At 42.7% G+C, this 16607-nt stretch overlaps 1 protein-coding gene across 3 annotated transcripts; it reads left to right on the top strand.

Annotated features, from left to right (window-relative positions):
- The first annotated feature begins 1544 nt into the window (after window positions 1-1544).
- LOC112241459 (zinc finger protein 501) lies at window positions 1545-14243 on the top strand. 3 transcript variants are annotated; one of them, XR_006082318.1, is made up of 3 exons: window positions 1545-2129; window positions 8868-11207; window positions 11345-14243. XR_006082318.1 is itself a non-coding variant. In XM_024409568.2 (2 exons), the coding sequence occupies exons 1-2, from the start codon at window positions 1790-1792 to the stop codon at window positions 9770-9772; spliced, it is 1245 nt and encodes a 414-aa protein (XP_024265336.2). In that variant the 5' UTR covers window positions 1545-1789; the 3' UTR covers window positions 9773-11277. The 3 variants fall into 3 exon arrangements, 1 of the variants encoding a protein (XP_024265336.2); XR_006082317.1 differs by having other exon boundaries at window positions 8868-11254; XM_024409568.2 differs by lacking the exon at window positions 11345-14243 and having other exon boundaries at window positions 8868-11277.
- Window positions 14244-16607: the final 2364 nt, after the last annotated feature.

The following is a 16607-nucleotide window of genomic DNA, read 5'->3' as shown; positions in this document are numbered from 1 at the left end:
CTAGAAGGGAGGCCTTCACTTGTGCCCTGTCTTCTCTATCTAGAAGGGAGGCCTTCACTGGTTCCCTGCCTTCTCTATCTAGAAGGGAGGCCTTCCCTGGTGCCCTGCCTTCTCTATCTAGAAGGGAGACCTTCACTTGTGCCCTGCCTTCTCTATCTAGAAGGGAGGCCTTCACTGATTCCCTGCCTTCTCTATCTAGAAGGGAGGCCTTCACTTGTGCCCTTCCTTCTCTATCTAGAAGGGAGGGCTGAGTATGAGAGAGTGGCTGTATGAATGTTGATGAGAAGGTTGAGTATGAGAGAGTGGATGTATGAATGTTGATGAGAGGGCTGAGTATGAAAGACTGGCTGTATGAATGTTGATGAGAGGGCTGAGTATGAAAGAGTGGCTGTATGAATGTTGATGAGAGGGCTGAGTATGAGAGAGTGGCTGTATGAATGTTGTTGTGTTTATCCTTCTATCTGGTATATGACTGAGTTCTGTGATGTCATTATCGGGTGTATGACTGAGTTCTGTGATGTCATTATCGGGTGTATGACAGAGTTCTGTGATGTTAACTAAGGTGATGAGGTTTAGAAAACATTCTTACATGTGACTTTCCTAGTTAAATAACGGTTAAATAAAAAATCGAATTATCTCCCTGTACATTCTTACGTTGAACTGTTTGTTTGGAGTGGAGATCGCAGAGTCGTGGCAGGTGTGTCTACAGATAAGTGTATTCTGACCTTGGCTTCATTCCCTCATAATTCCACCTTTACGTGCGAGGAAACCATGAATAAAGTTGAGCAAGTGGAAAAACATAGAATTTCTTTTTGTCGATCGAAATAACACAATTCTCCATGCACTGCAATTTACAAATTGCGTGAGATAACGATTACTTCTGGCGATTTGTTCATTTCACGACGTTGCAGGCGTTAGCATCTTTCACATTTCGGAAGGAGATGGAACATCTGGCCTGTGACTTGCAAAAAGAGATCATTTTCACACTTTCTTTCGTGTGTGTGTTATTAGTACGCGCGCATCCATATCTATGTGTCATTCAGATAATCGTGCAATTTGGGTCAATAAAAGAGCCAGCTAACTTTAATAAAGAATTAGAGATATCTGTTGATTTTCTGGTTCATTAGGAAACTTAGATTTGCGTTTTTGGCATATCTACAGTCAAATATTCGTAGTTACAGCCACACACACACACATATATATATATAAACTGTAATAAATGAATAAAAACATTCCTTCTCTCGCTCCCTCTCATATATAGTGGAGCAGTGAAGGAATGTTGTTTTCTACAGTTTATTTTTCAACAGAACATTGTACAAATGGCAGCAACATGCTGAACAGTACAACTAGCATTTGAGTATTACAATTGGCTAAATACAATAAACAACAGGTTTTGAAATGACTTGTTATGATATTGCATGCCAGAACAAACACAACGTTGGGAATATTTTCCTAAACTGTGTTACCCACTCCAGTCAGCAAATGGCGATATGCGTCTTTCAGGTGGCGCTTCTTGCGTGACGTATTAACTAGTGGACGGAACAGCTTCCTCAACAACAAAACGGCTGATTCAACCACCTCGGTAGCTTGCTTGCTAACATAAAACCGAAACATTGAAGCTCTGTAGATCATTGGGTTTGTATTAACTTCAGTGTTTTTAACATACTGTCTGCGTCTTTACTAGATACTCCATTTAATATTTACGTTGTTAGTCAGCTAGCTGACTGGTTAAATTAGCCGAGCACTAGGCTAGTCGCTAAAGCTAACTAGCTAGTTAACATCCCCGACCATGAGTTCATTAAGCTACTCCCCTCCTGCTAAAGAAGAGGAGGTCTGTTGGACGGAGAAAGAAGTTATTGTGAAAGAGGAGAAGGAAGAGGAGGCTGTTACAGTTAAAAAGGAAGTAGAGGGTGAAGCTGTTACAGTGAAAGAAGAAGAAGAAGCTTTCGGAGTGAAAGAGGAGGAAGATAAACAAGAGAATGTCGTTTTTGTTGAGGAGGAGAATATGACTGTATTAGTAAAAGAAACGGAACATGTTTTTGGAGTGAAGGAGGAGGGGGAGATTACTGTCACATTGGAGGAGGAGGAGGAAGAAGAAGAAGAGAATAATGGAGATCTGATTAACACCAGTGAGTACTGTCTTAAACTGGGGCACAAACTATGTTGTTGTTGAATCCATGTCTCTGAATATCTCTTTCTGTCGAACTAATGTGATTTTAAAGGGTATTTCTACTGAAGTTATGGGTGATTCCAGTTCTATGGACATTACATGTTGTACCTGGGGCGGCAGGGTAGCCTAGTGGTTAGAGCGTTGGACTAGTAACCGGAAGGTTGCAAGTTCAAATCCCCGAGCTGACAAGGTACAAATCTGTCGTTCTAGGCCGTCATTGAAAATAAGAATTTGTTCTTAACTGACTTGCCTAGTAAAATAAAGGTATATAAAATACATTTTGTACGCAAATCAAAACTTTATTTATGTCTCACAGAATAGATAGACAAAATATAAATGGTCTGTAGTACCCCTTGGGCAGAGTGTATACCCAAGAAATCTGGAATCTACATTTTGGCATGTTGGAGAAATACAAACAAATGGAAGCTTTATGGATGTTACATGAAATGGACAAGCTTCATCCTTAAGGACTGTTAAAGTCTATATGTTGGAGTTCAGGCTTCATCCTTAAGGACTGTTAAAGTCTATATGTTGGAGTTCAGGCTTCATCCTTAAGGACTGTTAAAGTCTATATGTTGGAGTTCAGGCTTCATCCTTAAGGACTGTTAAAGTCTATATGTTGGAGTTCAGGCTTCATTTGAGACGTTTTAAGTAGGAAATGGCATTAATTTGGACTATTACAGAGTAGGAGGCCAAGTCTATAAAGAGGCGTTCTCAGTCAATCATATTTCATGGCTTTTAGAAAGCTTATTTTTTCCCCAATCACAGCTTTCCTCCAGTATTAGTTAAGATGATGTTAATGAAGCCATACAGGCCAAATTGAAGTGTCTTGAGTTTAGTTTGCCTGTTCTGGAATCTTGTAAAGATACGGGGGTTGACTGGGACAGGCAATGTAATGTTCGGATCATCTTGAAACTTTCTCTCTAAAGCTAACTTTCATCAAGGTTTTACATGGTCTATAATTGGTTTCTCTCTTTTCAGTATCATTTCTCAGCGTTCTGATATCATTAACATCCATAAGCAATTGGATTCTCTTAGAAAATATACTGAAATTAAAACTGTTTTAATAGAAAGATGATTTAAGGTGTTTATCAACAATCTGTCTATTTATTTTCTACAAATGAAAGCCCCTCAATTTACAGTGCCTTCAGTACTTATTCATACCACTTATTCCACATTTTGTTGTCACAGCCTGAATTCAAAAATTAATAAATTAGTCTTTTCTCAACCATCTACACACACTGTTCACTACCCCATAATGACATCACAATACCCCATAATGACATCACAATACCCCATAATGACAAAGTGAACGCATGTTTTTAGAAATTGTTGCCAGTTTATTGAAAATTAATTACAGAAATATCTCAATTACATAAGTATTCACACTCGCTTCTTCTGTGTTCACTGTGCACCTTCCCACCAAGCCCCTACCTGTCACCAAGCCCCTCCCCTGTTACTCACAACAACAGACGAAAGATCACTTCTTCCTCTCTGACGACAAGCAGTTTCAACTCGCTATTTGAGGTTTGGTCTAATAGAAACGGTCATTTGGACACTGAAACACATTGAGACATGACCTTAATAGAGGAGAACTTTAACCTTTCTCATGATACCATTCTAATGTGGCAAATTCTCAAATTGTGCGAAGAGCAGCCCTAGTAAAACCTACCCTACTAGTAAAACCTACCCTACTAGTAAAACCTACCCTACTAGTAAAACCCTAGTAAAACCTACCCTATTAGTAAAACCCTACCCTACTGGTAAATCCCTACTAAAACCTACCCTACTAGTAAAACCTACCCTACTGGTAAAACCCTAGTAAAACCTACCCTACTAGTAAAACACTAGTAAAACCTACCCTACTAGTAAAACACTAGTAAAACCTACCCTGCTAGTAAAACCTACCCTACTAGTAAAACCTACCCTGCTAGTAAAACCTACCCTACTAGTAAAACCTACCCTACTAGTAAAACCCTACTAGTAAAACCCTACTAAAACCCACCCTACTAGTAAAACCTACCCTACTAGTAAAACCTACCCTCCTAGTAAAACCTACCCTACTAGTAAAACCTACCCTACTAGTAAAACCTACCCTCCTAGTAAAACCTACCCTACTAGTAAAACCCTAGTAAAACCTACCCTACTAGTAAAACCCTACTAAAACCTACCCTACTAGTAAAACCCTACAAGTAAAACCTACCCTACTAGTAAAACCCTACTAAAACCTACCCTACTGGTAAAACCCTACTAAAACCTACCCTACTAGTAAAACCCTACTAAAACCTACCCTGCTAGTAAAACCTACCCTGCTAGTAAAACCTACCCTACTAGTAAAACCTACCCTACTAGTAAAACCCTAGTAAAATCTACCCTACTAGTAAAACCTACCCTACTAGTAAAACCCTAGTAAAACCTACCCTACTAGTAAAACCTACCCTACTAGTAAAACCCTAGTAAAACCTACCCTACTAGTAAAACCCTAGTAAAACCTACCCTACTAGTAAAACCTACCCTACTAGTAAAACCCTAGTAGAACCTACCCTACTAGTAAAACCCTAGTAGAATCTACCTTACTTGCAGACCCTAGTAGAACCTACCCTACTAGTAAAACCCTAGTAGAACCTACCCTACTAGTAGACCCTAGTAAAACCTACCCTACTAGTAAAACCCTAGTAGAACCTACCCTACTAGTAAAACCCTAGTAGAACCTACCCTACTAGTAAAACCCTAGTAGAATCTACCCTACTAGCAGACCCTAGTAGAACCTACCCTACTAGTAAAACCCTAGTAGAACCTACCCTACTAGCAGACCCTTGTAAAACCTACCCTACTAGTAAAACCCTAGTAAAACCTACCCTACTAGTAAAACCTACCCTACTAGTAAAACCCTAGTAGAATCTACCTTACTTGCAGACCCTAAAACCTACCCTACTAGTAAAACCCTAGTAGAACCTACCCTACTAGTAGACCCTAGTAAAACCTACCCTACTAGTAAAACCCTAGTAGAACCTACCCTACTAGTAAAACCCTAGTAGAATCTACCCTACTAGCAGACCCTAGTAGAACCTACCCTACTAGTAAAACCCTAGTAGAACCTACCCTACTAGCAGACCCTTGTAAAACCCTAGTAGAATCTACCCTACTAGTAAAACCCTAGTAAAACCTACCCTACTAGTAAAACCCTACTAAAACCTACCCTACTAGTAAAACCTACCCTACTAGTAAAACCCTAGTAAAACCTACCCTACTAGTAAAACCCTAGTAAAACCTACCCTACTAGTAAAACCTACCCTACTAGTAAAACCCTAGTAGAACCTACCCTACTAGTAAAACCCTAGTAGAATCTACCTTACTTGCAGACCCTAGTAGAACCTACCCTACTAGTAAAACCCTAGTAGAACCTACCCTACTAGTAGACCCTAGTAAAACCTACCCTACTAGTAAAACCCTAGTAGAACCTACCCTACTAGTAAAACCCTAGTAGAATCTACCCTACTAGCAGACCCTAGTAGAACCTACCCTACTAGTAAAACCCTAGTAGAACCTACCCTACTAGCAGACCCTTGTAAAACCCTAGTAGAATCTACCCTACTAGTAAAACCCTAGTAAAACCTACCCTACTAGTAAAACCCTAGTAAAACCTACCCTACTAGTAAAACCTACCCTACTAGTAAAACCCTAGTAGAACCTACCCTACTAGTAAAACCCTAGTAGAATCTACCTTACTTGCAGACCCTAGTAGAACCTACCCTACTAGTAAAACCCTAGTAGAATCTACCCTACTAGCAGACCCTAGTAAAACCTACCCTACTAATAAAACCCTAGTAGAACCTACCCTACTAGTAAAACCCTAGTAGAATCTACCTTACTTGCAGACCCTAGTAGAACCTACCCTACTAGTAAAACCCTAGTAGAATCTACCCTACTAGCAGACCCTAGTAAAACCTACCCTACTAGTAAAACCCTAGTAGAACCTACCCTACTAGTAAAACCCTAGTAGAACCTACCCTACTAGCAGACCCTTGTAAAACCTACCCTACTAGTAAAACCCTAGTAAAACCTACCCTACTAGTAAAACCTACCCTACTAGTAAAACCCTAGTAGAATCTACCTTACTTGCAGACCCTAGTAAAACCTACCCTACTAGTAAAACCCTAGTAGAACCTACCCTACTAGTAGACCCTAGTAAAACCTACCCTACTAGTAAAACCCTAGTAGAACCTACCCTACTAGTAAAACCCTAGTAGAATCTACCCTACTAGCAGACCCTAGTAGAACCTACCCTACTAGTAAAACCCTAGTAGAACCTACCCTACTAGCAGACCCTTGTAAAACCCTAGTAGAATCTACCCTACTAGTAAAACCCTAGTAAAACCTACCCTACTAGTAAAACCCTACTAAAACCTACCCTACTAGTAAAACCCTAGTAAAACCTACCCTACTAGTAAAACCCTAGTAAAACCTACCCTACTAGTAAAACCTACCCTACTAGTAAAACCCTAGTAGAACCTACCCTACTAGTAAAACCCTAGTAGAATCTACCTTACTTGCAGACCCTAGTAGAACCTACCCTACTAGTAAAACCCTAGTAGAACCTACCCTACTAGTAGACCCTAGTAAAACCTACCCTACTAGTAAAACCCTAGTAGAACCTACCCTACTAGTAAAACCCTAGTAGAATCTACCCTACTAGCAGACCCTAGTAGAACCTACCCTACTAGTAAAACCCTAGTAGAACCTACCCTACTAGCAGACCCTTGTAAAACCCTAGTAGAATCTACCCTACTAGTAAAACCCTAGTAAAACCTACCCTACTAGTAAAACCCTAGTAAAACCTACCCTACTAGTAAAACCTACCCTACTAGTAAAACCCTAGTAGAACCTACCCTACTAGTAAAACCCTAGTAGAATCTACCTTACTTGCAGACCCTAGTAGAACCTACCCTACTAGTAAAACCCTAGTAGAATCTACCCTACTAGCAGACCCTAGTAAAACCTACCCTACTAATAAAACCCTAGTAGAACCTACCCTACTAGTAAAACCCTAGTAGAATCTACCCTACTAGCAGACCCTAGTAAAACCTACCCTACTAGTAAAACCCTAGTAGAATCTACCCTACTAGCAGACCCTAGTAAAACCTACCCTACTAGTAAAACCCTAGTAGAACCTACCCTACTAGCAGACCCTAGTAAAACCCTAGTAGAATCTACCCTACTATTAAAACCCTAGTAAAACCTACCCTACTAGTAAAACCCTAGTAGAATCTACCCTACTAGTAAAACCCTAGTAGAATCTACCTTACTTGCAGACCCTAGTAGAACCTACCCTACTAGTAAAACCCTAGTAGAATCTACCCTACTAGCAGACCCTAGTAAAACCTACCCTACTAGTAAAACCCTAGTAGAACCTACCCTACTAGTAAAACCCTAGTAGAACCTACCCTACTAGTAAAACCCTAGTAGGATCTACCCTACTAGCAGACCCTAGTAAAACCTACCCTACTAGTAAAACCCTAGTAGAATCTACCCTACTAGCAGACCCTAGTAAAACCCTAGTAGAATCTACCCTACTAGTAAAACCTACCCTACTATTGGTACACCAGCTGCTTCATGTTTCTGTCCTCCTTCTTCAACTCAACAACTCAACTCAACATGAAGGATTCACATCTTCATATCATGCTCTTCTTTTTAAATACATTAGTTTGTGCTCATGAAATTCCATGGCTGTTTCTCATGCATGCTCAGCCTCTGTCTTTGTGTCACTAACCTGGGTCAGAGGTCAATCTTCCTTCCTGTCTGCTGCAGATGTAGCGGGCTGACTTTCATCCTGTTAAGACAAGTCTCCTCCAAGCTATGGTGATCATCTGCCTCTAGAAAAACATTACTGCATTAGAGAACATTATTTCGTCAAGAGTTGAGTTCACTACATATTTTGTTTATCATGGGAGTGCAAAAGGTGACTGACAACATTTGAGATGTTCCCTGCAGTCCGGGGACGGCACATGTTGAATGAAAGTGTCCTCTACCAATTGAGAATTGGAACGTTCCCCCATCTGAGCAGTCCTAATGGTCATGATTGGGGTTACCTTCCAGGGGTTGCTGGCTATCAATGATCCCGGGTCAACAAGTCCCCCAGCCAGTGGCGTGTATTCATGGATGCCAAGGAAAGCCAGGACCCCCCCCGCCCCTAAAAGAATTACCAACAAAAAAACAACCTACACAATTGATTTAGTAAATAAAGCAGCACTGAAATCTAACAACACTGCACCAACTAACTTCCTGTCATCCATACTCTTGAACCAATCATTTGTCACCAACAAAATGTAACAATGGATCAAATGTATCCTATTATAGTAGATTTTTCAGACTTTTCTAGACCAGACTTGGTTTCCAGCTGTTGTACAGCTTTTGACTTTGTCATAGTGAATAACTTGACCTCAGGTTGAGGGATCTGATTTGGATTAAAACCCCTTTTAAATAGGAAGACAGTTTTATCATGTGGAGGTTTCATTCAAGGTCGTATTCATTAGTGAAAAACGTAGCAAAATGTTTTGCATCGGAAAACAAAAACAAGCGTTTCTTATTGGACAAGTTCCCCTTCTCGTCCTTCTCCATTTCCCATCTGTTTTCATTCGTTTCTTGTGAATAAGATACCAATATCTGTTACATGAAATACTTTGTTTGTCTTTGGCAGGAGAGAGACAAGACTCGGAGGAACCAGAGCCAGAGACGTCCAAACCAGCAAGACGACACCAGTGCTCCCAGTGTGAAAAGAGTTTTACCAAGTTAGGGAGCTTGAAAATACATAATAGAATACACACAGGAGAGAAGCCCTACCAATGCTCCCAGTGTGGAAAGCAGTTTACCCAGTTAGGGACCCTAAAATTGCATAATAGAATACACACAGGAGAGAAGCCTTACCAATGCTCCCAGTGTGGAAAGAGATGTTCACAGTTAAGTTCCCTGAAATCACACGAGAAAATACACACAGGAGACAAGCCTCACAAATGCTCTCAATGTGGCAATACTTTTAAGCGGTTAAGTAACCTGAAAGATCATGAAAGAGTACACACTGGAAAAAAGCCTTACCAATGTTTCCATTGTGAAGAGAGTTTTGGCTGGTCAAGGCAACTGAAAGTGCATGAGAGAACACACACTGGAGAGAAGCCTTATCACCACTGCTCCCAGTGTGGAAAGAGTTTTACCCAGTTATGGAACCTGAAAGCACACGAGAGAATGCACACAGGAGACAAGCCTCACAAATGCACTCAATGTGGAAAATCTTTTAACCGGTTATATAACCTGAAAGTACATAAGAGAATACACACAGGGGAAAAGCCTTATCACTGCTCCCACTGTGGTAAGAGTTTTATCCTATCAAGGGCCCTGGCAACGCATAAGAGGACACACACAGGAGAAAAGCCTTACCATTGCTCCCAGTGTGGAAAGAATTTCACTGACTCAAGTAACTGGAAAAAACATGAGCTAACACACTCTGTAAAGAAGCGTTTCCAGGGTTCTCGTTGTGAAAGGAGGTTTAAGAAGTTAGGGAAACCGAAGCAGCATGAGAAAATACACACTAGGGAGAAGCCTTTTTGAGCTGCTCCCACTGTGGAATGACATGTACCTGGTTAAGGCAACTGAAATGACATGAAAGAGAAACCTTACCAATGCTGCTCCCACTGTGTGAGATTTCACACAAACTTACAGTTCATGAGTTAACACACTGCTCCCACATTTGTCTAATTTTGGACTGAAAGTTGGTGCTTTTGTTTATGTCCTTATTGCCAAATGAAATCAGATTGGAGAAAGCCTACTCAGAAATACATTTTAATGTTTTTTTAATTTCCTGTTTTAGGGGGTAGGGTTGGATACAGGATATGAACCTGGTTTAGGGGTTGGATACAGGATTTGAACCTGGTTTAGGAATGGATAAATAGGCCCGAAGTTAAGAAATGGGAACTTACTGAGGAGGATAGGCTACTCCAGAGAAAGGCGGGAAGGGTACGAAAGGAAGAGGTGTACCGAAAGAAAGTCAGTAAGCGAGAGGGTGCAGGAGTAGCAGTAACCAAATTAAAAAGCTTCACCCATAGACACAGGCAAGAAACACAGCAGGACAGAAAGACAAAGGATCAGAGGCCCAGGACAGCCACCTTTGGGGGAGGTAACCTCTCCAAGCTAATAGACGGAGAGATGGCAGAAAGAGTTAGGAAAGAACTACTGTTGGATGCCGGCGCAAGGAGGACAGGGCCCACGGGGAGGAAAGAGTGGTGCCCCATATGGGCACTACAAGCAGTAGAAAAAGCAGAAGTGAGAGATAAGGAAAGACCAGGCAGACAGAGTGAAAGGGGAGTAGGGAACCCGCCTAACTGGGAGAAGATGGATCAACTCTCCAGGGAAGTGATGAGATGCGAGGAAGCAGCAGGAGATCTAAGGAGGGAGTTAAAATATGTAGGGGATCAGTGGGTTAAGATATTAGGACCCAGCAGAAAGGACAAGAAGAGGGGAAGGAAGGGCTATAAGAGATAGAAATTGCTAACCCCATTGTCCCCTGTATCTAACCCCATTGTCCCCTGTATCTAACTCCATTGTCCCCTGATTCTAACCCCATTGTCCCCTGATTCTAGGAAAGAGATGAGAGAAGAATCAGAGGGAGACCAAAGTAGTGACCTTCAGATAATTATAGGAGAGTGGAGCATGGAGTACATGGGAGTACATGGGGGTACATGGAGTACATGGGGGAATATGTGAAACATTGGCATATATTCGATAAACCGGACCTTCACAATTGTTGTGAAGGACACATGTTAAGCTGGACAACAACAGACAACCTAGATATATGTGGGGGTTGTGCAAAGAAGCTTAGAGGAGGATTGCAAGGGAGACTTTCATGGAGAGGGAGAGACTTAGAAAGTACGTGCCTAGATTGCCTGACAGAAGGTAGAGACTGGCCTGGAGAGGGAGAGACCTAGATTGCTTGACAGAACGTAGAGACTGGCCTGGAGAGGGAGAGACCTAGATAGCCTGACAGAAGGTAGAGACTGGCATGGAGAGGGAGAGACTTAGATTGCCTGACAGAAGGTAGAGACTGGCCTGGAGAGGAATTAGATTGCCTGACAGAAGGTAGAGACTGGCATGGAGAGGGAGGGGAGATTGGCCTGACCTGAGAAGGTAGAGACTGGCCTGGAGAGGGAGAGACCTAGATTGCCTGACAGAAGGTAGAGACTGGCATGGAGAGGGAGAGACCTAGATTGCCTGACAGAAGGTAGAGACTGGCATGGAGAGGGAGAGACCTAGATTGCCTGACAGAAGGTAGAGACTGGCATGGAGAGGGAGAGACCTAGATTGCCTGACAGAAGGTAGAGACTGGCATGGAGAGGGAGAGACCTAGATTGCCTGACAGAAGGTAGAGACTGGCATGGAGAGGGAGAGACCTAGATTGCCTGACAGAAGGTAGAGACTGGCATGGAGAGGGAGAGACCTAGATTGCCTGACAGAAGGTAGAGACTGGCCTGGAGAGGGAGAGACCTAGATTGCCTGACAGAAGGTAGAGGCCTAAAATGAGGTTGGTAGTAAAGAGAGGGAACACATGGGAAGTGACAACTGATGGGGAAGAAGCCAGACTAAGAATAATGTACTTAGGACAAGAGATAGAGTGGGATAAAGACTCAGGTAGGATAAGGATGACAGGACTAAATAATGAAATATATTACACAGGATGGACCCAAAAGAACGGATTCATGGAGCCCTCGGTGCACCGGGTGTGACAGGGGCACCTATGGAGAGTTGACTAGGCAGTCGGCCTCAGGGACTAAAATAACAAGTCCCTTTTGTAAGGATTGCTTCTGCAACATGACCTGTCATAGAGATAAGGGCATATGGTATCGGGAGGAAGAAGAAGCTTGGCCCTTTGAAAGCACATTTACGCAGCTTATGCTAGGAGGTAGAACAGTAGCTAAAGGGCTTACCAGAGACTGGAGGTTTGTAAAGAGCAGGCACCTAATAGATAGGGAGGAGAAACAGACAGGACCAGTATGGGATGGTACAGGCACAGGATGGGAAGGCTCTAGCAATAAAATATTGAGGCAACGAGGAAAAGCAGGAAAAGAGTCAAGGGAAGATCTTGGAGAGGGAGGGGGGGACAAAAGGCAAAAAAGAACAGACCCCTCCCTCAGTGGCCGGTCCAGTTCCAGGGCCACATTCATGGGCTCTAAGGCCATCTGTTGACTGGGGGATAAAAGAAGAAATCGCCACAACAGCAGGTGACCAGCAGAGGGAGCCAAATGCATGGGAAATACAAGTACTGGGAATTAAACAAGAACCAACCTACAGGGAGACTGAGGAGGAGTGGTATGAACCGACCTACAGGGAGACTGAGGAGGAGTGGTATGAACCGACCTACAGGGAGACTGAGGAGGAGTGGTATGAACCGACCTACAGGGAGACTGAGGAGGAGTGGTATGAACCGACCTACAGGGAGACTGAGGAGGAGTGGTATGAACCGACCTACAGGGAGACTGAGGAGGAGTGGTATGAACCGACCTACAGGGAGACTGAGGAGGAGTGCTATGAACCAACCTACAGGGAGACTGAGGAGGAGTGGTATGAACCAACCTACAGGGAGACTGAGGAGGAGTGGTATGAACCGACCTACAGGGAGACTGAGGAGGAGTGGTATGAACCAACCTACAGGGAGACTGAGGAGGAGTGGTATGAACCAACCTACAGGGAGACTGAGGAGGAGTGGTATGAACCGACCTACAGGGAGACTGAGGAGGAGTGGTATGAACCGACCTACAGGGAGACTGAGGAGGAGTGGTATGAACCGACCTACAGGGAGACTGAGGAGGAGTGGTATGAACCGACCTACAGGGAGACTGAGGAGGAGTGCTATGAACCAACCTACAGGGAGACTGAGGAGGAGTGGTATGAACCAACCTACAGGGAGACTGAGGAGGAGTGGTATGAACCGACCTACAGGGAGACTGAGGAGGAGTGGTATGAACCGACCTACAGGGAGACTGAGGAGGAGTGGTATGAACTGACCTACAGGGAGACTGAGGAGGAGTGGTATGAACCGACCTACCAAGACAACACCCCAACGGATGAATACCTATGGGCACCAGTGCTGAAGGAACTAACATTGGACTAAGTGCTACTTAATACGTAATGTAATGGCACACTGTGTTAAGATAGATTCTACTCCCGAACATCTTCCCCCAAACTGAGTGTCTAAAAGAGGTATAAAAGGAGGATAGATCAGTGCCAAGGCATGATCCTCAACCTATATGATTTGGACATCATAGAGAATCATCAGACCAGGTAAATTACTTGTACTATACTCTGTTTGTATTGACTACTTTGACATCAAGGCGCGAGCAAAACTATTGACTGGTATATCTTAAAGAATTGTGTTGTACATTGGAAGCTCACTCCTTATAAAAAGAATAAGTGAACAAGTTTGTGTACGAGAGGACTTCACCCCTCAACAGCGCGAGGAGAAATCTTGATAGCAACAACATTCCATCTTTGGTGTGTCAGTAACAATCGCAGTTCGGCAAGATTGGAAAAGCCCAGAAATAGTTAAAGCCTCGTAGTAGCCAAGAGTCAATAAAAAGGAATCAATATCTAAACAGTAGGCAGTAAAAACCATTCGGACTAAATAAGAAGATTATAGTCGTATAAACAGCAGAGGCTGCACAAATATTACTACTCTTATAAAGACCAGTTTCGGGAAGGACCAAGGGAACAGAGCTTCAAGGTAAATATATGGGTGTTTGCTTTGTTTAAAGAGTCATAAAGAAGTGTGTTAAGCTTTTTACCTTTTTAAATATGACTTGGCACAGTATAGCGCATTAAGGATTGATTGAGCATTATTGATGTATTAGGAAACTGTAGAACCATTGAATTGTAATAGCGTGTATAAAGACAAAAAACAGAGTGACTTAATAAAAGCTTGAAACTTTGACAACTAGGCCAGATTAACGATCTGGAGAGCAAACGCCTTTGACACTCTCACTGAACAGAAAGTGACCCTGGTTATAGGTTAAAGTGATTGCACTAAAGAATATTTCATTGTGTGGACAATAATATATCTTTGGAAAAGTCAAATACATATAGTTTCCCAGTGACTACTAGCTGACGAGCATAATAACTAACAGAAGATTAGTTATTAGGTATTGATATATAAGAGAAGAAGACCCAAGGTAAGGGAGTATAGGAAGAGTCTATAAACATAAAGTAATCATCTATCCAAGGCCCCATACTAGACCGGAAAATAAGGGAGTGACAACGTGAACGAAGGAACAAACCCAACTCACGCGAAGGGCCATTACGAATACATAGAAGAGTTGGTAGGGCTGCACGGCAAGGCCCTTGTTACACCGAAGTGACAAAAATCCTAAAGTACTCTGCCCAGCCAGAGGACGGGATAGAGGCCTATGCTGCAGGCGACGGGCAAAAGTCAGCACTGTGACACTTCTCCCTGTGTGTATTCTCTCATTAGACTTCCTAACATGTTCAAACTCTTTCCACAATGGGAGCAGTGGTAAGGCTTCTCCCCTGTGTGTTTTCGGTCACAAGCTTTCAGGATTCCTAACCGGCTAAAACTCTTTCCACAATGGGAGCAGTGGTACATCCCTGTTAGTGAACATTTATCCTTTGCCAAGATAATCCATCCACCTGACAGGTGTGGCATATCAAGAAGCTGATTAAACAGCATTATCATTACACAGGTGCACCTTGTGCTGGGGACAATAAAAGGCCACAAAAATGTGCTGTTTTGTCACAACGCAACGCCACAGATGTCACATAGGGAGTGGGCAATTGGCATGCTGACTGCAGGAATGTCCACTGGAGCGTTTGCCAGGGGATTTAATGTACAGTACCAGTCAAAAGATTGGACACGCCTACTCATTCAAGGGTTTTTATTTATTTTACTCTTTTCTACATTGTAGAATAATAGTGAAGGCATCGTAACTATGTAATAACACGCTAAATTATGTAGTAACTAAAAAAAAGTGTTAAACAAATCAAAATATATGTTAGATTCTTCAAAATTGCCACCCTTTGCCTTGATGACAGCTTTGCACACTCTTGGCTTTCTCTCAACCAGCTTCACCTGGAATCCTTTTCCAACAGTCTTGTTGGAGTTCCAATACATGCTGATGTTGGCCACTTTTCCTAACCTCGATCTAATTCATCCCAAACCATCACATTTGGATCGACATCGGGTGATTGTGGAGGCCAGGTCATCTGATGCAGCACTCCATCACTCTCCTTCTTGGTCAAACAGCCCTTACACAGCCTGGAGGTGTGTTGGGTCATTGTCCTGTTGAAAAACAAATGATAGTCCCACTAAGCCCAAAACAGATGGATATCGCTGCAGAATGCTGTGGTAGCCATGCTGGTTAAGTGTGCCATTAACTTGAAATAAAATCACTGACAGTGTCAACAGCAAAGCACCATCACACCTCCTCCTCCATGCTTCACGGTGGGAACCACATGTGGAGATTAACCTACTCTGCATCTCATAAAGTCATGGCGGTTGGAACCAAAAATCTCAAATTTGGACTCAATAGACCAAAGGACAGATATCTACCGGTCTAATGTCCATTGCTCGTGTTTCTTGGCCCAAGCAAGTCTCTTATTCTTAGTGGTGACCCTTTAGCAGTGGTTCCTTTGCAGCAATTCGACCATGAAGGACTGATTCACACAGTCTCCTCTGAACAGCTGATTTTGAGATGTGTCTGTTACTTGAACTCTGTGAAACATTTATTTGGGCTGCAATTTCTGGGGCAGATAACTCTAATGAACTTATCCTCTGCAGCAGAAGTCATTCTGGGTCTTCCTTTCCTGTGACGGTCATCAGAGCACTTTATAGTTTTGCACATGAAGAAACGGATCGACTTACTTCATGTCTTAAAGTAATGATGGACTGTTGTTTCTCTTTGCTTATTTGAGCTGTTCTTGCCCTAATATTGAATTAATATTTTTAACAAATAGGGCTATCTTCTGTATACCAACCCTTACCATGTCACATTACAACCGATTGGCTCAAACGCATTAAGAATGAAAGGACTACGATCCTACTGCCCCACAATTTATTGGGCATTCTCCTCTACTATGTCCTTGTGTTCAGAGGCCTACACCTGTCCTATGTCCTACTGTTCAACAGTCTACATCCTTACCTCCTGTGTGGTTTATCTCATGTCTTCTCAGGTTACCTAACTCCTTAAAACTCTTGTCACACTGGGAGCAGGGGTAAGGCTTCACCCCTGTGTGTATTCTCTCGTGTGTTTTCAGGTTACATAACTGGGTAAAACTTTTTCCACACTGGGAGCAGTGGTAAGGCTTCTCCCCTGTGTGTATTCTCTCATGTCTTTTCAGGCCACTTAAGTGGTTACAACCCTTTCCACACTGGGAGCAGTGGTAC

This window comes from Oncorhynchus tshawytscha, unplaced genomic scaffold (assembly GCF_018296145.1).
Source record: "Oncorhynchus tshawytscha isolate Ot180627B unplaced genomic scaffold, Otsh_v2.0 Un_contig_4684_pilon_pilon, whole genome shotgun sequence".
Lineage (NCBI taxonomy): Eukaryota > Metazoa > Chordata > Actinopteri > Salmoniformes > Salmonidae > Oncorhynchus > Oncorhynchus tshawytscha.
Note: the sequence above shows the minus strand (reverse complement) of the source record. Positions and strands in the feature narration are given on the sequence as shown.